This window comes from Meriones unguiculatus, chromosome 18 (assembly GCF_030254825.1).
Source record: "Meriones unguiculatus strain TT.TT164.6M chromosome 18, Bangor_MerUng_6.1, whole genome shotgun sequence".
Classification (NCBI taxonomy): Eukaryota; Metazoa; Chordata; class Mammalia; order Rodentia; family Muridae; genus Meriones; species Meriones unguiculatus.
In genome coordinates, this window is record NC_083365.1 from 10,344,582 (window position 1) to 10,366,466 (window position 21,885).

Consider the following 21,885-nt stretch of genomic DNA (forward strand, 5'->3'; position numbering starts at 1 on the left):
GCCTTGTGGGATACTTAGAAAAGTCGCACTAACTCGAGAAAAAAGAGATCTGCTAAGACAAGAAAGTTCTGACACTTTAAATTGTATTAGATACATGCGAGGGCTAGTTAAGTGATTATTTTAGATCAGAGTCTGAGGAATGATTATAATCATGGTGTTCCAAAGGCAGACATCGGAGTCTGTGGAGCGGGGAGGAGAATTGTCAGGCTTGGTCATGGTGGTACTGTGAGGTCATGCTGAGCCTTAGCACAGCAAGTGAGTTGTGCTGGAAGCTACATTGTTTAGAGGAGGCTGGCAGCAGAGAGATGTTATGCAGGGACCTTTGGGCTTTCACCTGATCTCAACAGAGATCAACTCTGATGACAAGGCTATAGTTTCTCTCGGCCAGTGTGGCCAGTGTTGGTCTTTCTGTATAGAACATCAAGTACATTAAAGTTATCAGTCAAGGGCTGGAGAGATAGCTCGGCGGTTAAGAGCACTGGCTGTTCTTCCAAAGGTCTTGAGTTCAATTCCCAGCAACCACATGGTGGCTCACAACCATCTATAATAAGATCCCATGCCCTCTTCTGGTGTGCAGGCACACGTGCAGGCAGAATGCTGTATAAATAATAAATAAATAAATAATCTTTTAAAAAAGATATCAGTCAAGATTATATATTAATGAAGATTATATGACTTTATATGTGTGTATATATAATTATATAACAGTCACAAGATTGAAAATTCGAATTTACTTTTTGTATGTATAGAACATATGTAAGGATTATTTCATAGGTAAATGCTTCCTATGGGGTCTATAATTTTACCAAGTAATAAAAGCTTTAAAAGAAGCTAAAAATATTTCTGGTTTTTTTGTTTTGTCTTGGGAAATGACAGAGAGCAGTTACTAATATTTTCACTATGCCACTGTGCTTTGTTTAGTGGTCACACAGTACGTCAAGGCTGGTGTTCTACACGTTTAACAGCTAAAGAGACAGAGCACAGAGAGGCAGTGTGTCTTGTCAGAGTCACACAGCTAGTCAGTGCCCAAGACTATTTTCAGAGCCCATGTCATCAGAGTGGAAGTCAGCTCATACTCACTCCTGCCTTTGTGATGTGCAAAGGCATATGAAAATATCCATGAATTCTTTTATTTTCTCACCTTACCAAAGTTGGTCAAAACACTCTATATAAGCATGTGTGTGTAGATGCCATTAAGGGGTTTTAACCCAGTGAAATACAGTAAGTACTAGAAAGATGACATTGTATTTATAAAACATTAAAATATAAGACCAATAACAAAATGATATGGAGGGAAAACACATAGAAGCTTAAAAAAACATTAAAACTTATATATAAATAACTCCTAGTCACCAGAGAGATTAGAGCAATTGCTGATGATTTAGCAGGTGACAGTAGCAGCATTACTAACCATGGAATGCTCAGAGCTGTCCTGGAGAATTCATAAGCTTTGCATGAATGCCAGTGAAAAGTATGTGTAATGTCTTCTCTCCTGTAGCTGGCAAACTATGTGACCAAATTGAGGGACATTAATAAAAGCAGAGAAAGCAAATAGAATACCCAGAGCTATCTAAGAGCTCCATGAACGCTTTCAACCTTGACCTAGGCTGTCAAACTTGGATGGGTTTCTAGTTCATCCAAGTGCCTTGGCAGGCAGCCTGTGCTCAGCCAGGCTTTATACTACAGCTCATTAGGAGTGCAACAAGGAGCTGAATTTTCTTAGCTAGCAATTCTAGCTTAGCAATTGGAATAATTAAACTTGGAGGACACATGCTTCTGTCAGTGTTCCCGTAGGTGGCAAGTGAAAAAAGTCACTCCAGATAGGGGATCAGACACCTTGTTAGGTGACTAGGCCCAGTCCTGTGTTGTTTTCATGATACAGTCTACCTGGGAGGATGAGAAATGGCCTCCTACTTGCCAGCCATTTGGGCCTTTAGGTTTGTGAGGAAGTGTCGGGGTCCTGCTCCTGGAAGTTCTGGGGTTAGGAACTTCTGTAGTCAACCCAGACAGTCTTGCCCCTAGGATAGGTGTAGAAGGAGAAGTAATTAAAGCTCAGGCTGCAGATGTAGACCTTACCACTGAGTAGATCTACCTGTGTGAGCCTGCATGGCTGACGTGGTGCCTGTGGAAAGAGCTCGGTCACACGCTGCCATACAAGAGGCCATGCCCTTTGCTTTGCTTTGTTTTTCCTTCCTTTCTCCCTTCCTTCCTCTCTCCCTCTATCCTTCCCTCCCTCCTTCCCTCCTTCCCTCCCTCCCTCCCTCCCTCCCTCCCTCCCTCCCCCCCCTCCCTCTCTCCCTCCCTCCCTCCCTCCCTCCTTCATTGTTCAAGGCAGGATTTCTCTGTGTAGCCCTGGCTGTCCTGGAACTCACTTTGTAGACCAGGCTGGCCTCAAACTCAGAGATCTGCTACCTCTGCCTCCCAAATGCTGGGATCAAATGCATGTGGCACTGCTTCCTGACCTGTGCACTTTTCTTGAATACTGAAGTTTCATCTTTTTTTTTTCAAAAGTAATTTATACTCAGCATGAATAAATCAGAAAATAAAGGAAAGTGGGAAAATAGTCACCAACCATTTCAAAATGTGAAACTGACAGCGGTGACATTTGGGTCATGTCCTTCTCCTCCTGTTGGTTTGTGTGTGCGCCCATGTGTGCATATCTCCCTCCTGTTGGTGTGTGTGTGCATATGTGCACACTGCCCTCGTGTTTGTGTGAGGCATGTGTACACACTGCTCTCCTGTTGGTGTGTGGGGGCGTGTGTACACACTGCCCTCGTGTTGGTGTAGGGCGTGTGTGCACACTGCCCTCGTGTTGGTGTAGGGCGTGTGTGCACACTGCCCTCGTGTTGGTGTGCACACTAGTCTGGTTGCTTTGAGCTGACTTTTAGTTGGAAATACACTCTCTGGAATTGTTTATCTGGAATCCTTCTCCTTCCACGTGGTGACCTTTCCCATTCTTTGGGTTTTCTTACTATAGCCAGTGTCAAGAAATGCTAGGCCAGCTGCTCACAGCGGTTTTCTCCAGACAGTAAGGTAACATTTCCAAATTATGGTGAGAAGGGCTAGCACAAATGCAGGTGAATGAACTGAACACATGTAGTCAATTAAAACTTTAGATGTATCAGCCTGTAAGCTTACATATTTTCTTTCTCTTTTCAGGACGATTTTCCTGGTATTACTATTCTCACAATATGCCAGAAATGTTAAATTTCCTCTCCCAATTTATAAATCCAAGAAAGGATGGACTGCATACAAGTTACAACTTTTCAAAATGTTTCCGGTGAGTAGCCAGCCAGCCCCCTACCCCCACCATGTCTTTGTTGACATGTAAGATGCTAGGTAAAGGAAGGTACAGGGGATCCCTCCTACATCTCTGTGGGGAGGACATTGGAGGACTTAGTCCCCCAGTCAGCAGAGCCCAGTCCCAGTTCTAAGACTGTTTTCATATCATCCTGAGAAGGACTCTTGTCAGTGGCTCTGAGGTGTGACCACGTGGTCTCTGTGGGCATATCACCTGTTCTTTTACTAACTAAACTTTGGAAGGGTAAAGTGAGTTTGCCTGCATAAACCTCTCAGTGCAGTTTCATTGTAGTGGTTGTTCTCTGTGGTACTGACGATGGTGGGCTTGGGGTGATGGTTACCCAGTAGGAAGGGACGTATTACCCAACAAAGATTCTGCCCTTGACCACTCTAGATAATCCTGGCTATCCTCGTGTCCTGGCTGCTGTGCTTCATCTTCACGGTGACTGATGTCTTCCCTTCCAACAGCACTGACTATGGCTACTATGCCCGCACAGATGCCAGGAAGGGTGTACTTCTGGTAGCCCCATGGTTTAAGGTTCCGTACCCATGTAAGTATCAGGAGGGCCCAACTGAGAGGGGTTGGAAGTAGGCAAAAGGTTCTACAGAATGAAAAGCATTTTTGGAATGTCTCTTTACTGGGACTTTTTTCTAATTGTTATGTGTAAGTACATGTATGTGTGTGAGTGTGGGGCACAGGGGACAGGTACGTAGGCCAGAGGAAGATCTCAGGTATGACTCTCACCTTCTGTTTGTTGGAAGTGGTCTTTTGTTGTTGGCCGCCGTGCACACCAGGCTGTGGTGGGAGCTGCAGGGCTCTCCCTTTTCACCTTCCATCTCTGGAGAAGCACTGCTGTTACAGTCGTGCGCTGCTCTTGGGGCTCTGGGCAGCTCAGCCGTGTCCTCATACTTCATGGCAAGCACTTTACACACTGAGTCTTGCCCGAACCCTAAAGCCTGAGCATCTCAATGACCACTTTGGGAGTTTGTCCTCAGAGGTCAACTGTCCACACACAGTTACTGACTAACCCCTTTCAGGTTAACTACTTGGCCTCTGAGCCCTATCAAGCGCTGAAGTCCTGGGCAAGTGCTCTGGCCAAAACGTGAGCTGTCATGGCAAGGATTTGAGGGCTGCTGCTGAGAAAGACAAGCACAAAGCTCTTGGTACCAGAGCTGCCAGAATGAAAAGACCTGGAGATTAGGCTGCTCCAGCCTGGCAGAGTTTATATAACCAGTTTACTTTGGTCACAGCTGTGGCGGTGACCTGATACTTACAGGCAGCCGGAAGACAGAGCTTAGGTCTCAGTGTTAGGTAACTCACGGGACAGAGCATGGATCTCCACCCAGAGGATCACCTGAGTCACGTGCAGTGCTCTCCAAATCCCAGCTCTGAAAGTACTCACATGCACCAGTAGTTACAATATGGTTCCTGACATGTTGGGGTTTTGTAGAGCTGAGTCATGAGCTTAGCCAGGCTGAGCCAGTTGCCACAGTGAGCGTCTTATTTTCTTACTTTACAGCATGAAAGCTAAAAAGCAGGAAAAGCCAAGAATATTAAGTTTGGGTCAAAGATGTCTCCTCCAAGCGTGCTGAGTGGTGATAATGTTGGCAGCTCTCCCCTTTGTTCTTGATACTTTACAAAAGCTTTAACAGGCTTAGCCTTCTAAAATAACATTCGCATCACATGGTGTCTCAGTGTGTATTTATATATACCTATCCTGTTTCTAGAAAAATATGCTCAGTTCATAAACATGCCTATAATCCAAGATAAAGTGAGACTACAGTTCACTTTATAAGCATCATGGGAAGACAGAGCAGAGAAAGAGCCTCAACATATCCACATGGTCTGCCCATGTATATGGCTTTCCATCTGACAGCCAGTGAGAATACAGGCAACTAGCTAGCTGTTCCTGTGAGGAAGTCTCCAGGGGCCTGACGGGAGATGAGACGCTGTCACTTAGACAGGGTGCATGGCATCACCATGAGAGTGATTTGAGCTCATAGGGTCTTCAGGACAAGCCTTCCTTCAGCTGCCAAGAGCTAGTGAACTGTCTCAGTTCCTCTGAATAAAATGCCACCTCCCGTCCTATGTACTTTACAGCTATTCGGATCAATCTAGATGAAGCCATGTTTTCAACCTTCAGTATGGAGGATTACCTAGATAATATTCAGATGCCTAGATAATATAACAGACTCTGGTCCATGATGTCAGCAATGCCAAGTTTGAAAATCTGTTGTGACACACTGAAAAAATTGTACTTAAGCCAGGCACAGCACCTCCCTATACCAGCACTGGGAGACTGAGGAAGAGAATTAGGAATTTGAGACCACAAACAAACTAATTCAGAACTAATCAGCAAACAGAAAGTTCTAGTTAGAAGGAGAAATAAAGGCCAAAGTAAAAAAGGTATATGTATGTATGTGCGTGTGCATGTGCGTGCGTGTGTGTGTGTACAGAATGAATAAAAAAGGTATGTGTGTGTGCGTACAGAATGAAAACAGACAATGGATTAAAAGTTTAAGAAGGAGCTGGAGAGATGGCTCAGTGGTTAAGAACTCTTCCAGAACCCTTGGCAGCACCCACTTGGTGTTTCATAAACCATCTGTAACTGCAGTTCCAGGGGATCTAATGCCCTCTTCTGGGCACTTGTGGGCACCTCACACACATGATGTATACTCATACATGTAGGCAAAACACTCACATACATAAAAATAAATCTTTAAAAACCTAAAAATATTCCAAATTTAAATGCTAATGCAAAAGATTTTTAGAAGTCAGATTTAAAGACTTCATGTAAAAAAGGCAAAAATAAAAATAAAATAAAAACAGAGACTAAGAAAAACTTAAAATGTACTTCATGAAAAATGGTGCAGGTCGAGTTTGCCTTTTTCCAAAATGACTGGTACCGTAGGTGTCTTAAAATTCAGATAGTTCTGGGTTGGGAGTGTACATACTATGTCCCCAGTACAGTGAGGGTGGGTCTAAGCGTGAAAGTCACCTACATTTCACCCACTTTACACAGTCTGATGGTAATTTACACACCTTAGTATAGCTGCATCTATTTTATTTTTAATAAATATGAATAAGTGTATCTGTGCATTGATTTCCTTACTGGACCAGAAGAGGGTGGTCTAGCCTCTGTAACAGGAGCTATACATGGTTGTGAGCTACCATCTGGGTGCTTAGAATCAAACCCAGGGCCAAACCCTGTGCTCTTAACCTCTGAGCTGACTCTCTAGTTCCCCGTGTTCTTGCATTTTGGCTGTAATCTAGCACAGAAGGTTACATTCGGAATTTTCAACTTGTGAGGTCATGTTAGTTCTAAAAAAATTATCAGATTTTGGAACATTTCCTATTTTTTAGTTAGGAATGTTCAACTGAAAATGGTAGAATATAATAGAAGTCTTCTTTCTTAACATTGTAACAGCAGAAAACTTATTTTAAAACCTGAAGTGGAACTTGACAAAGAAGGTCCCTAAACCGACCCTGAGAGAAAGTTGAGGCCACCGATATAGCTCCTCTGAATGCTCCCACCAAGTAGGGCAGCCCCAGGCAAGAGCATGTCCCTCACGTTCTCGCCTGTTCTGTACATCCCATTTTGAATGCCATCTCTCTCTTCCCTGTGGTTACTTGAACTTGAACCATTACACTTCTGGTCCTCTCAGAGTGCCCTGAGCCATGGGGTTGGCTCCTGCCCAGAACTGTGTTTCAGGTTTTCTCACTGTGTCATCTGGGTTCAAGGAAGAAGGGCAAGTGACTTTTTCAAGGAGTCTGTTCCTACTGGAAATAAAAGATAGATACACTTTTTAAAGAAAAAGCAAAGAAGCAAATACAGATACTGAAATGACATTACAGTGGGAGTATTTGTTTGCTTTCTGATATCAAAGCTAACTTTCCCTAACTGTGTTGATAGTTTCCTCTGACAGCACAAGGTTGGACTATGCTGTACTTGACTGTTGGACTAGAGCAGCTGTGACTTCTCACTGGATGATACTTTGTACCATGGTTTTTGCAGCTGTGATGTGAATCCCTGAAACAAAGTTCTATTCCAAGCCAGCAATGTAATCCTAGCCTTGTAATCCCAGCACTCTGGAAGCTGAGGCTTGCCTACACAGTGTATACCAGGCTACCCAGGGACACTATTTCAAAAAAAGAAAGCAAAACGGATTTCTGTTCTAGCATAGCAGGCAATATTAAACTACACTTTAGCGGACACTAGGAGTATGACTGAGGAACCCACCTCTTCCAGACAAGTGACTGCTTTCTTAAATAAAGATGAGGTCAGCCCTCATCAAGACCCCAACTCAGTAACCTTCCCAGACATATAGTGTGTTAATGAGTTAAGATTTAAAAGCAAACAGTTTCTAAGAGCTTCAGAATCCTATAGAAATCTTGCAGTGTTCCCTGCGGTTCTTGTAACCTTTGCGTGTCCCTAGAGGTCATTGACACATATTTCGTGGTTGTCTTCCCTCCTCAGTTCAGTGGGGAATGCCCACCGTCTCTGCAGCCGGAGTCATTGGCATGCTCAGTGCCGTCGTAGCCAGTATCATTGAGTCCATCGGTGACTACTATGCCTGCGCCAGGCTCTCCTGTGCCCCACCACCTCCTATCCATGCAATAAACAGGTATGTCTCAAGAAGACCTGCTTATCTAGCCTTGGGAAGGAAGCTGAGAGCTTTAGATGACAGCAGCCAGACTGTACTTGGCCACTTGTCTTTGGCCAAGTCACTGACCTTGGTACCCCAGTTGTCTCATCCGTGGCACAGAGCAGCATCCTACCTTTCCTTCCTCCCAGTCTCTCAAACTGAATGGAGAGGTGGGTGCATCTCTTGTTAGTGTGCATCCACTTTGCACCCAAAGCTCAGCCAAAAAGATGCCGCACGCTGCCGTTATTCTTTGCTTGGTCTACTTTGATTGTCTGTTGTCTGGTTTTCCCAAGTGCACCTCCCCCACCCCCACCCCCAAAACCTAAATTGTAGGTGATTGTAGTGAGACAGCATCTTCATGGTTTACAGGGGTGTTTCTGAGTTGAAATTCTGGTTTTTCTCACTTAGTCCCGGCTGCCGTAGTCAGACAGACGACAGGACATTTCTCTTGCATGAGACAGTAACTGTTGTAGGTGTCTGTGCGTGTGTTTCAGTTGCCCTTCAGGGCAGCCATAGTCATGATTCACAGAATCAGACAAGAACAGGGAGAGGTGAAACCCTTGGGATCAAGAGTCTTACAAGCTGTGGGGTTTGCACTTCTTTGCTTTTGGAGGTCATTAGGGAATCCATCCTAAGGAAAACACAGAGTAAGGAGCACAGGTCACCCCTCCTGTGTTGTTGCCCCTCCAACACGAGTCAGTATGATTTAGCATGACTTGTCTGTGGATTCTGTAAGGTTGTCCATAGTGTTCTCTTATACGTAGAGTTGTTAGACAGGATGCGACTACTCATTTTAAATTAAAAAAAAAAAAAAAAAAAAGATTCAGTAGTTACAAGCTTACAAAGCATTTCTTCCTAATGAAACTCTTAATAGCAAAGAATCAAATTGATGTGTTTAACTTCAAAGTACAGCTAATGCTTCTTTTAGATTCAGTAGTTCTTTGATTTCATTTAAAGTTATTTTAAAGTACTTGTATCTGATGGGCAGTGTGAAGTTGCTGAGCATATGGGGCGTTGTCCTCAGCTGGTCAGAGAAGGGACCCAAGATTCTGCACACTTCCACCAATTAACACCCCCACCTCTCCCATGGGCATCATTCTTATAGGTTTCAAATGTTAAGAGCTGGTTCCAGTGTTTCCTATGGATGATTGTTTCTCTTTCTCCCATTTCTTTACTTTTAGGGGTATTTTTGTGGAGGGTCTTTCATGTGTTCTCGATGGCATATTTGGTACTGGGAATGGCTCTACCTCCTCCAGTCCCAATATTGGAGTTTTGGGAATTACAAAGGTATGCATGTTTTCCTAATTAAAAGGCTAAGCATCTGTCCTTTTCAGTGATGGTCTGACCTGTGACCCTTCAGTCTGATTATCTTCCTGCCCCATTTCCTTTTCCCCTTGGATGAGTTTGGAGTGTCTGCCCGGAGACCTCTCCTCGCTTGGCCACGCTGGGTAGGAAGCATCTGGTGTAGTTATGGCTTCCTGCAGTCTCTAGAAATTGATTAAGCATTTGCATACCAGGCCTCTGTTCTAAGCACTGTATGTGTGTGTGTGGGGGGGGTGCATAATGAAGAAGAAAACTGAGTTTATGAGAGAAGACTCCCAGAATTCAGCAGAGCCTGTTGGATGGGAGATGATGCCGTCACTACAGAAGGCCACTGTCACATTAATTAATGGAACAGCGTCCCTTTTCAATGAAATCTGTGGAGTCAGGATGAAGCAGAGCCTGGGTCTAGGTCCTATCCACTTGACCCTAAACACTCTACCTGAGCCTAGATACTGACATGTAAACCTGCAGCTGCCTCACCGCAAACCCAGCTTCTGTAAGGATGAGTCTGCTCTAGACCTGTCAGCTTTATTACAGGCAATTAAACTTATGTCCCTGTTGCCGTCAGCCAAATGGTGCTGCGTGCCAGGATGTTGAGGAGTGCTGGTAGGCCCAGCGGCCATTGGGTGTTGTAGAACTGAAGACTGTTAAGACTGGTTCCCCTTTCTTTATGGCCTGTGTGAGTCATAGGTCTCCTTACTGAGAAGCCAATCTGGAAGCCTTCTAGACCTGTTTCACCTCTAGCCCCATGCAGATTCTATAACCAGATAAAAAGAAACCAGTACTAAGTTTGATTCCGCCTGATTACAAATCCGGGTGAGAGGGAGCAGCGCCCAGATGCCAGGAGCTCACCTGACTTGTTTGTCTATTTTTCCCTAAGAAGCAGGGCTGGTCTAAGCTCAACTTGAGGTATGCCAATAGCACCACCTGCTGCCTAGTGCTCTCAGTGCCTGGCATGGAGGGAGGGAGACTTTATGGGTACTTCTTTCAGTGCCATACCTGGAGTCCAGTGCTGCCTACAAAAGGCAGCAGATGTGGAGCCCAGGAAGCTTAAGGAAGCATCTGATGGACACAGTGTATATTAACCAGCCACTCCTGAACCTCTGTTCTCCCATGAGTCTGTGGGCACATAACTAGTTCCAAATAGGCTGGTTGTAAACTTACTGGGAGGACCTCTTGTTTAACAAGCACCCTCCTGTACCTTACAGATGTCACAGAACAGCTAAGGTCGTTGAAGGAAACAAGTACCCTTTACAGCACGAGCATGGTGGCTCGGGATAATGATCCTTGAATGTACCAGCTTTTCTGAAGTGCCACCCCAACAGCATTTATTTATTTTAGTTGTGCAGGGGGAGAATACATATGAATGCAGTTCCCACAGGCCAGAAGATAGCATCAGATCCCTGTGGTACTGAACTATAGGCAGTTATGAGCTTTTAAACGTGGACACTGGAAGAACAGTATGAGCTCTTAACCACTGAGCTATCTCTTCAACCCATTGACACTAAGGAATGAGCTCATTTATGATGCTCTGAATCCCTTTGTTCCCAGCCTTTGAAGTCACTTCTCCAGGCAAAAGCTATATCCATTCAAGGCACTCGCTGTCAGAGACCTAGTCTACATCTGCCTTAGAGCAGGGAGTGGGGCTGGAGCAGAAATGTCTGTGTGACCCTAGCCATGGCCAACTAGGAAGACTGCTTGGAGCAAAGGGATATCACTGTGTTAGACCCCTCATCCTGCTGAATGACTGGACAAGCTCCCTTTATGGGTAGAACACAGCCCCTATGCCCTGCAGCTCAGGTCTAGATCCACGCTGCCTAACATGGCAGTCAGGAGCTGTGTAGACGTAAGTTAACGTTAAGATCTCACTCAGTCACACTGACCATACTTCAAGGCACAGGCAGTGCACATGGCTCAGTGGCTGGCAGAGGACAGCACATTCAGAAGACACCTCCACTGTAGCAGTCTCTAGACAGACAGGGCTGAGCCACCGAACCAGACTTGGTGTGAAAGGAGGGTGGTCTCTACCCCACTGGTCTGCATGCATTTTCTGGCGACTCTGATTGCAGCTTTTATCCAGTTACTGTGTTCCTTGGACTTGGAATTAACCTTCTCACCAGAGATGCATTACCTACCCTGCCTCTGCTAAGTGTGCTCCACCTGTCCCACAGAGAGGGCAGCAGGATGCAGGTGGGGATGGGCTGCCCATGCTGCATGGTCACAGATTACCTCTTTGATCTCTGGGCCCTGGTCTGCAAAGGTCGCTTCCAAGATGTTGAAGTTATCACTTGATACCAGTTTAGCATGGCTTTCTGCCATGTGCCAAGTACCAGCTATGTTCCAGATATTCTATCAGAGGCACAGTGGACAAGCAAACCAGCGGACAGGCTCCAGAAGTTTGCATTCTTAGGCCTCTTCACTATACCACCCGTTATGGCAAGACACCACGAGGGGATGTGCTGCCATAAATTGTTGTAGGGTGCTCTTTATCTGACTTCAGGGAGAAGTCAGATAAGGACTTCTGGTGGTTTTGATGAAAAGTCATATGAAAAAAGTGGGAGAGAAGCAGTAACAGTATGTATACCTGACCCAGGAGGTCATTTCAGCCAATGGCCCCAAGTGCACACTCAACTAAAGTAACTGCATGTAGGGCATGGGTAAACAAAGTCTTATGTGTAGCTCCTGAGGTGGAGAGCAGCATGGAGCAAGGACCTGGGGGTCTTGTGTTTCTCTGTAGTAATTAGGTTTTGAGGACTAAACCCTCTTAATTGAAAGTTTAAAGTAATGTAGGTTCTGCCCTAGACACTGTCACACTTGCCCTGGGCTCTGGGAGTCTGGATTGGAGAATGGCAGGTAAAGCCTGTGTCTGCGGCTGGTGTGTCCACAGGTTGGCAGCCGCCGGGTGATCCAGTATGGTGCAGCACTCATGCTGGCCTTGGGCATGATTGGCAAGTTCAGTGCCCTCTTCGCATCCCTGCCGGACCCTGTGCTCGGAGCCCTCTTCTGCACACTCTTCGGTAAGAGTTCACCTCCTTGGCAGCAGGCTCAGTAGCCTCACCTGCCATTCCTCATGTTGGCTGATTAATTTTAAAATCATTCTGTTTATTTATTTGCACACAGGCTTTTCTATACAGGTGTCAATCTTTAAAATACCCTAGGTTCACCAGAAGTTTTGTACAAGAGAAACTCAGCACTCAAAATTTGGATGGTAAAAATACATGCAAAACATACTTGTCGGAAACTCTTAACTTTGAGCAAAGGTACACAAATGCAGGGTGAAACCATTATTTCAACTCCAAAACCAGTCATCATACAAGGTGTAAAAATCATCTAATACACAATGCTGATTCTTAATGGGGATCCTGATGTTCTAGTCAATAAGATCTAACAAATCTAATAGTATCCACTTGAAACTGTAAAGGTGATGCTTCAGAAACATAAAGACTTGCATCAGTGTCCAGGCTAAATGGCTGTTAAAGATAGAAGTAATGACTAGGAAAATTATAATGAAAATTAAGATAAAATCTAGTTTCTTTAATTAGAATTTCTGATTGAGTTAACTTGGACTTATTCCCACTATAACTGAGCCTTTTCTACCTGAGCACTTTGACAATGGACTCTAGATTCAATCTGTACCTTTCAGACACAGTCAGTGTGGACATGCACCGGATTTCTGGCATACGTTTTAATCAAAATGCTTAAAGAAAGAGTGAGAAATGACTCAGAAGTTAGAGCAATAGCTGCTTTGAGAGGACCTAGGTTTAATTCCCAGCCCTCACATGGTGACTCACAATTCCAGTTACAGGGCACCCAACAATGACTTCTGGCCTCCCTGGGCACCAGGCACACACTTGGTGCATACACTTGGTGCCAGCAAAATACTTATATACATAAAGTTAAAAAATTAAACTGAACCACTGTTTGCCGGCTTGATTTAAAGAACGTGTAGCGTGATGCTGATGTGTGATGTGTCAGATAAGTGTCAGAATCTAGCCCCGAACCTTTTCCTCTAGCCGCTGCCCTGGTCTCCAGGTTGCTTTCTGAGGAGCAGGGAAAGGACCCACCCTCAGCCTTCAGGACAGCCTCAGTGTGCTGTGAACTCAGTGCCACTGTGTTCTGATATTTTTCTCTCTAGGAATGATCACAGCTGTTGGCCTCTCTAACCTGCAGTTCATTGACTTGAATTCTTCCCGGAACTTATTTGTGCTTGGATTTTCCATCTTCTTCGGGCTTGTTCTTCCAAGTTACCTCAGACAAAACCCTCTGGTCACAGGTAGGAGAAAGAGGTCTTGTATCTTGGGTAGGGCAGTTGGGATTTCAACCATAAATTTACAGATAGCTCTCGCAGTGGGAAGGGATCTTGGAACCTCAGGTGTGTGTTGCTGAACATTTTGTATCTGCCTTCCTTTTGAACCTTTTGAATCTCACTCTGATTATTTTTCTGGAAGCCGCTGGAGCCTCCTACGCATATTAGCATGTGGTTCCATATTTGCCTTCAAGTTGGTGGACATTTGATATAGGTGCTAAGGTCTCACTTTTTTTGTATTTTTGTTTGGTTTTGTTTTTTCCAGACAGGGTTTCTCTATATCACCTTGGCCATCCTGGAACTCCCTCTGTAGACCAGGCTGGCTTTGAACTTATACAGATCTACCTCCCTCTGCCTCTGCCTCCCTGAGTGCTGGGATTATTGCCGCCACCACCTGGCTTGATTTTTTTTTTTCCACTTTTTTGTTTTTATGTGTTTGAATGTTTTCCCTGCATGTGTGTACATGTTCGTCATGCAGAGCCAGAAGAGGGCACCAGCTCTTTTTGTAACTGGAGAAACAAGATTGTGTGGCAGAGTGCTGGGAAGCAAGCAAACCTGCCTCTGCAAGAGCATAGGCGCCCTTATCCAGTGACTTGTCACCTCACTGCCCCAGCTCTCGTTTTTAATGGGTGCCTCCCATCTGGCCCCATGAAACTTGATTTATCAGACTCTTGCTGTATTAAGTTGCATAATTCCTTAGAACTCAACTTCACAGATTTTTATATAAGTTTGTCTGTTTTCAATTTAAGAGTACCTATTTAGGACCTAGAGAGATGGCTCAGTGGTTATGAGCTCCCTTTTTAAATTTTTTTTTTTTTTACATTTTATTATTTTGTGTTTATGAATATTTTGCCTGCATGTAGATAATGCATCATGTGTGTGCCTTGTGCCTGAGAAGGTCAGATGAGGGCTCTAGATCTCCTGGGACTTGGAGTTACAAACAGTTGTAAGCTATTTGTAGGTTCTGGGAATTGAACCTAGGCCTTCCACAAGAGCAACAGAGGTTTCTAACCACTGAGCAAACTCTCCATCCAGCCCTGGTTGTGAGCACCTGTTGCTGTTGTAGAGGACTGGGTCCATTTCCCAGCATCCATATGGAAGCTTGCAATTGCCTGAACCCCAGTTCCAGGAAATCTAAAGCTGTCTTATGATCTCTGCAAACATTACATGAGATGGTGTATAGACATACATGCAGGTAGGTACACATACACAAATAAACAAATCTTTAAATTAAGAATATATATTTAGCTCCTACTTTTTATTTTAATAAAACTGCTGTCATGCAGCATGAACAAAGGAACTTTCTCAAGAAATATCTGTTGCTACTAATGCATTATTTTTACAATTGAGTAACTTAGGACCATTTGTTCAAATGTTTTTTTCTACTTAGGCTCTCATGTGTAGTCTAGATTGTCACTGAACTTAGTAGGTAAGGCTGACCTTGAACCTTAATCCTCTGCCTTCACCTCCCAAGTACTGGGGTGACAGGCATACACTACCATACCCGGCTCAAAATAAGGAGGCAGGCAGTCTAAATTGAGGCCAGCCTGCTCTACATAGCGAGCTTAAGGATAGCCAGGGTTACATAGAAAGACCCTGTCTCAAAAAAGCAAAACAGTAACAATAAAAAAAGAAAGCTATTGTTAAAGTGACGTGAACATCTAGGCCTGGTGGCTCTTTAGTAATCCCAGCACTCAGGAGGCTGACACAGGAAGATTGCCATGAGTTTGATACCAGCCCTAGAAATATAGTGAGTTCCTGGCCAGCCTGAGCCATGGAGTGAGATTTTGTCATCCCACCTTGCAAATACTGCTATTGTTTTATTATTCACCTTGCACTTATTTATTTATTTATTTATTTATTTATTTATTTATTTCTGAGACAGGGTTTCTCTGGGTAGTCTTGACTGTCCTGGAACTCACTCTGTAGATAGACCAGGCTGGCCTTGAACTCACAAAGATCTACCTACCTCTGCCTCCCAAGTACTGAGATTAAAGGCGTGTACCACCGTTGCCCAGCTCATCTTGTAAATTTTTTTGCAATTTGTTGTAACAATCGTTTATTTTAAAAATATGGGTGGTTTTGCCTGCGTGTATATCTGCATCACATGTGTGCAGTACCCATGGAGAAGACATTGGGTCCCGTGGAACTGGAGTTACAGATGTTATGGGGTACCATGTGGGTTCTGGGAACTGAACCCGGGTCCTCTGGAAAAGCATCCAGTGCTCTTAACTGGGGAGCCATCTACACCAAGCTCCACAATAGCCATTTTTGATTCTGAATCTTTTATAAGTCTATAGACCACACCTCAGTACCCCCACAGTTTATTGTAGTGTAATTTTATTTGGTTTGTCTATTATGCACTACTGTTAGTACCATGGAATTATTGTTGGAAGTTTGCATATAGCTTTAAATGTTACTGGAAGAGAATGTATATGTACAGCTGTGAGCTTTATATGCTCAAGTCGGAAGTGTCCAGAATGCTGCCCCTTTCTGAGTCAAGGACAGACCTGCCCTGGCTACAGTGATGACCCTTAATGGTGGTTCTGTTCTGTGTCCAGGTATAACAGGAATTGATCAAGTACTGAATGTTCTTCTCACAACTGCAATGTTCGTAGGAGGCTGTGTGGCCTTTATTTTGGACAACACCATCCCAGGTATGTGCTGTATGTTAGCTTGCACAAGCAAGCTCTGCAGGAAGAGCAAGGCCTCGATGTAGCCCAGGTCTTGAGCCCTTTGCCATTCAGAAATAAGAACCACAGATTGTACTCAGTGACATTTGCCTGTGAGTGCCAGCTACCCAGGGAGACTCCCTGGGTAGTAGCTGAGGCAAGAGGATCCCTCAAGCCCAGGAGGCCAACCTGGTAACATAGTGAGACTGTGTCTTGGGAGTTGGGGTAGGAAGAAATCAGTTTATAGGTGTCACTGGTAGAAACTTCTAAAGTGGTTGAGACGCCACTCCATCCAGATGACTATTGTGAGATAGCCCAGCATCCTGTGTGTGCAGAGAAGGCAGAGGGGTGCGCAAGCACACTCTAGGTTCCTGTCTCCCTTCTCAGACTGAGCCTGGCACTCTGCATGTGCACAGTCCTGAGCCACTGGTAAATCCCTTAGATATGGCTGCTGTGCTAGTGTTAGATGCTGCCTTTAAGGACAGATGACATCTGTCTGGTGCGCTTTCCATGGCCTCCCCAGTAGTTTTGTGAATGAGACATTGTAGTGGTGGATTGTTTTAAGGAGAGATCTTAAAACCTTCAATCCCAAGAACGAGACCAGTACAACTCCCATCCCCCACATCGAACTGTAGCAGAACAGTAAAAGCCGAGGGGAGGACAGTGGCTCTATGATGAAGGCATTGCGTGTTTTACATTGGCATTTTATGTAGACAGGTAGTTTTTATACTATGTTTCATAATAAATCTTGAAGAGGGCATGGTGAGGTGACTAGACAGCCATTTAGGAGACTGGGTCAGTAATTAAGTATTCTTTTTGTATTTCTGTGTGTGTGGAGCAGGTACCCCAGAGGAAAGAGGAATCAAGAAATGGAAGAAGGGTGTGAGCAAAGGAAATAAGTCTCTCGATGGCATGGAGTCCTACAACTTGCCGTTTGGCATGAACATTATTAAAAAATACAGATGCTTCAGCTACCTGCCTATCAGCCCAACCTTTGCAGGCTACACATGGAAGGGCTTTGGGAAGGGTGAGAACAGCCGGAGTTCAGACAAAGACTCCCAGGCCACAGTATAGCCTTTGCTGTGCCCTGTGGTCCGGCCACAGTGAGGCATGTAGCTGTAGTTCCTTGCTCAGTAACAAGAAGATATATGTTTGTATATCTACATTGGCATCCTGCCCCTCAGAGCTAAGACAGGTTGCACATCACTCTTCTGTTGTGGGTAGTGATTGTGTCCAATATGGTGTCTCGCTTGTCTCCTTATTGGTCCCTTACCCTTGTTGTGTCCATTGCTGGCCATGGTCACTGAACTTGAGATCACAGTCATGCCATTGGCGTGGGCATTTGGGATCCACAGTAGTCCTGCTTTCAGCCCCCTCTGCCTTCCTGTGCTCTCTTTCCTACAAGCTGCTTTGAGGTCCAGGAGTTTCTGCTTCTTAAACACTATGTCCCATTCTTTTTACTTGACCTCAACCTGAGCCCTGCAGAGACCTCCTCTGTCCAAGAGGCCACCGGTGTCCTTACTTTGTCATATTTGCCTGGTCAATGTGATTTTGTTGTCCTTGATACCCAAGAGCCTATTGACCTTGCTGAAAATAGTGTCATGGCTGCCCTGTGACCAGATGTGAGCATGTATAAGGTCTGTATAGCTGTGGAAGATGGAACTATGTTTAGGAGATTGACAAGGAATGGAAAGGTCCCAAGACAATGGGATTCTAAACTGCTCTTCCTCCTTGCTACCCTGGCCCCATGCAAGTCAGCACAGTGCATACTAACGTGTTTTACTGGCTGAGAGACCCTATTTGGCGTTTTCACTGCTGGCTGGTTTGACGGGTATAGAGTGCCCACAGATAAATCTATGGGCGTCTTGGCTCTGCTGTCCTGTCCTGTTTGTGTGTTTTATTACTATTTAATGTTATTGACTGTAGCAGATTTTTGAAATCAGTGTTTTTCCATGTAAACTTCTAACCTTGCATCTTATTCCTTGTCCTCTACTCCCTACCCCATTAAAAAAAGAACCAGCGTCTGTAAAGCTGTGGGTGCCATCAGGGAAGCTTTTTGTATCGGATGTTGAAGGCCAGTGACCATTGTCATGGGTGTGTTTTGTACTGCTCTATACCATGAAAGTGTATATACTGTAATGTCTAATCTATTTATCACAACTGACTACTGGACCAGGGCCCGGAAACGTGGGTCAAGTTACATGTGAATTTGTTTGGTGAAGAAGGGACAGTAACACAGAGTCACCACATGGATCGTGCCATTATCTGGCCAATGTCATTCCTTCATTCTGTTGCTGGCAGATCTGGCTTAATAATAAGACTGTGGGTTGTCAGGTCACATAGCCACTGGATCTTGATTCTTGTAGAAGGGAAGCTTTGACCCCTTAGCCAGATAGCCTGTGAAATTCGTTACAGAAGATAGTAAGAAAAGCATCTCTCAGGTCCTCTCTGTGAAGAGTTCTAACTTGGAACACAAATCCTTGCTGACAAATGACTTGCTCTGAGTTTGGCTTTCAAGCCAAGGGGAAGGCCTAAGACAGAGTAATGATCTTGCTTCATGAGACTCTACCACTTAAGTAGCTGTGGACTTGGCTGAACTGTGGGTGGCAGTGGCCATTCCTGTCCCCCTTAGCAAGGTGTGACTCTCAGTAACCTTCTGTCCACAGTATGTTTCTGTGCCCCAGCTCCCAGGCTGGGTCAGTGTCACCATGTTACCGCGTCTTTGTGTCTCTGTAGCCCTCATGACCCATGAGAGTTTTGGGTTTCAGTAACACCTCAGAGCTACCACATTGTTTTGCCAAAATCTTACTCCAGATTAAGTATAGGATTTGGTTTCTGTGTTTTGTATGTATATTCAGAGCAATTAGTACTTTGGAAGCACATTGCTGAGTGGCTTCTTGCCCCTCCTTTCTTAGCAAGCCTGTGTGGCTGACAGCTTTCCTGCTCTGCATTCACTCTTTTGCCTCAATTTGCATCTCAGATCTGCGGAATTGTGGTGCTGCAGTGAGCATGAGTCCACACAGAAGCGTGAGAACGGCCCATACTGTAGGCCCAGTGTCCTGCCAGCTCTACCTGTCCTGCTGAGTACCACCCAGTGTTCTTACTGGGCTGTGTTTTGCTTTGAGGCTTTCATTGTTAGCCTAAGGCATGGGCCCAGCAAGTGTCTATGGCCAAGGAAGTGCGATGCCAACATCTCTCATTGGAAGCAGGGTTTCCCGTTCTTGCTTTGTCAGAGCCAACTTTTGATTTTCTTAGCAGGAAGGGGACAGGAGGTGGGAGGGAAGAGGCGCCTTACCAGGTGCCTGGTAGAGTCGGGTACTTCGTGATTGTCACCCTGTAACCATTACTAAGGCTTGTCCATGTAGGATGTATTCCCCACACACATAGGGAACGTGTATTTATGTGCCAGAAGGGGAGTTTTAGGGGGGACATGGTGGCCGCATGTGATTTGTTGGTGCATTTGTGTCTGGTTCGTTGGCCTGCATTGCTGGGACTTGGAGCTCTGTTTGTTTCCCAGTGGACCGTTAGGAAGTGTTTAAGATGTGAGCATTCTACAGGGCATCCTGTCTCTAGTTCTCACAGCGAACACCTGAGAGCAAGCATTTAGGTCAGCCACAGAAGGCAGAAGTGTTAAGGGCAGGAAATGCTGTCAGGCTCCCTGTGGGGGAGACTCAGGTTGGAAAGAAATGGGGAATAGCACTGGTCTTTGTAAGTGACTTCATTCTCATGTCTGAGTTAAACTTTGATTTGGAACATTTATGCTCAGAATCTTATCTTTCTTAAGAGGGTTTCCAGTGTTAATTTTTATTGGGATTGATCCAGGCCAGCAGGAGTGAAGTGTTGTGGGTCCCACTAGTGTCCCATTTTCACAGTAACAAATTCACATGCAGGATTTACTTTATACTGTAGAATACTGACCTTCATGATGACAACCTGATTTATGCATGAATATCACAGTATTTCCATATAGTAAAATAACATTTCTGCCCAGGATAATAGTCACAGTTTTCCAGGGAGGGAATGATATAATTTTCATGACAATGTCATGTGCTGATAGAATTTCTCCATTGATGAACCTCTAGTATGTGTGTATACTTTATTTACCCATGTGTATATTTTATGATCATGATCTAAGCTGTTAATTCTTTCACTCATATCCCTGCTGAGACACTGATATTAGCAACTTAGACTTAACGTTGGTAAATTTAATCTGCAGTCATGCGTGTGCCCCAGAGGCGCGTCCTCAGTTTAGAACCCACCTGGTTGGACAAGAGGCACCATCCTCCACTGCCTGTGCTTGGGGTAGACGTTTGGCTGCCAGTGCCAGGCTTGGCATGGCCTGGAGTGAGGGGCCTAACTACCCGGCTATTGCTGACCACCAGCTGTGCATTCCCAAGCATGCCCAGTGCATATCGCGTTGGTGCACAGCTCCTGGACCCAAGCTCTCACAGGGAGCTCTGGCCTCCAGGGAACTGTCTCTCGGATCAGGGTTTCACATACTGTACTTTGTTCTCCGTTTCCTTGTGGCTTAGACACAGAATAAGACATCTTCCACCTTCTGTTTTTCCTATAGTCAGAGCCCCAGCAGTGCTAGATGGTCCCTCATGTGCCAGCATTCGGCTTTCATGGAACCCCAAAGCACGGTAGTGCTGGGGATCCTTTTTCAGCAGCTCACAGACCTCCCCATCCTTCCAGGATGTTGACTGCCTTGTCACCACTCTGATACTCAGCATTCTCAGGTTGCTGTGTGTGTTTCCTGGTGTTTAGAACACTCATAACCAGCGTTGCTGTTGAGGCCATCTGACAGTTCAGTCAATCCTTTTCTGTCCGTTCCTAACAACTTTAATTTGACACATTAATAAAATTCTGACTGTTCTTAAAACAGTAGAGATGCCTCTATTTTATTTGAGTTTTGTGACTGACATTGCCTGTGTATCTTTCTGGGGTTTTGTTTGTTTTTAATTTTTATTTTACATACTTGAGGGTATTTGGGGTGGGGTTGTTTTTTGAGATGTGTAATTCTTTTATGGAGTTTTTAAAAAGAATTTTCATATTGTTTTTCTAACATGGCTTCATTAAACGTTTAAGTATTTTAAAAATATGTAATATTTGGACCAGATGTTGTGAATAATAGTAGAGATAAAGCTATTTTATTCTGTATTTTTAAAACTGTTCCGGACAAATAAAAGCTCTCCTGGATGTAGTTCTGCTGTCTTGTGCCTCTTTCTGTTGCTCGAATTCAGTTAAAAGCCATATGTATTAAGGTTCTTACGAAGCAGAACCAATGGGATTGAAATTATGTGTGTGTGCGTGCATACATATATACATGCAGTACATATGTGAGACTTTATTATATATAATAGTTCATATACATATAAGCTATATTAGATGTGTTTATTAAGTCAGCTGATAATAGCTGAATCTCACCCAAGAGGCAGAACCAGGTAGTTGCTCTGCCCTTGTGGCTGGGTGCCTCAGAGTCCTGCCCTTGCTGCCTTTCACTGGAGTGGCCAACAACTTAGTAGTTTCTCTGTCCACAAGGTGTGTTCCCTCAGCAGTCCCAATCTGGTGCCATAAATCTGGACGCTTCCTTGAAGGATGCTGCTACTTAGTCTGTGAATTGGTGGCAGCAGCAGC

The 21,885-nt window shown here is 44.7% G+C and overlaps 1 protein-coding gene across 7 annotated transcripts in view; it reads left to right on the top strand.

Moving 5' to 3' along the window:
- Slc23a2 (solute carrier family 23 member 2) overlaps positions 1–21,451 on the top strand; it is a 91,704-nt gene extending 70,253 nt beyond the window's left edge. For 6 of the 7 annotated variants that reach the window (XM_060371998.1, XM_060371993.1, XM_060371996.1 and 3 more), the window contains 8 exons: positions 3,160–3,280; positions 3,695–3,851; positions 7,779–7,926; positions 9,129–9,234; positions 12,158–12,287; positions 13,406–13,543; positions 16,138–16,233; positions 17,090–21,451. In XM_060371998.1, coding sequence (XP_060227981.1) covers positions 3,160–3,280; positions 3,695–3,851; positions 7,779–7,926; positions 9,129–9,234; positions 12,158–12,287; positions 13,406–13,543; positions 16,138–16,233; positions 17,090–17,322 — 1,129 coding nt within the window. In that variant the 3' untranslated portion in view covers positions 17,323–21,451. Of the gene's footprint in view, positions 1–3,159; positions 3,281–3,694; positions 3,852–7,778; positions 7,927–9,128; positions 9,235–12,157; positions 12,288–13,405; positions 13,544–16,137; positions 16,234–17,089 lie in introns of those variants that run through there. The other variant, XR_009587477.1, reaches the window with a different exon arrangement.
- Positions 21,452–21,885: the final 434 nt, after the last annotated feature.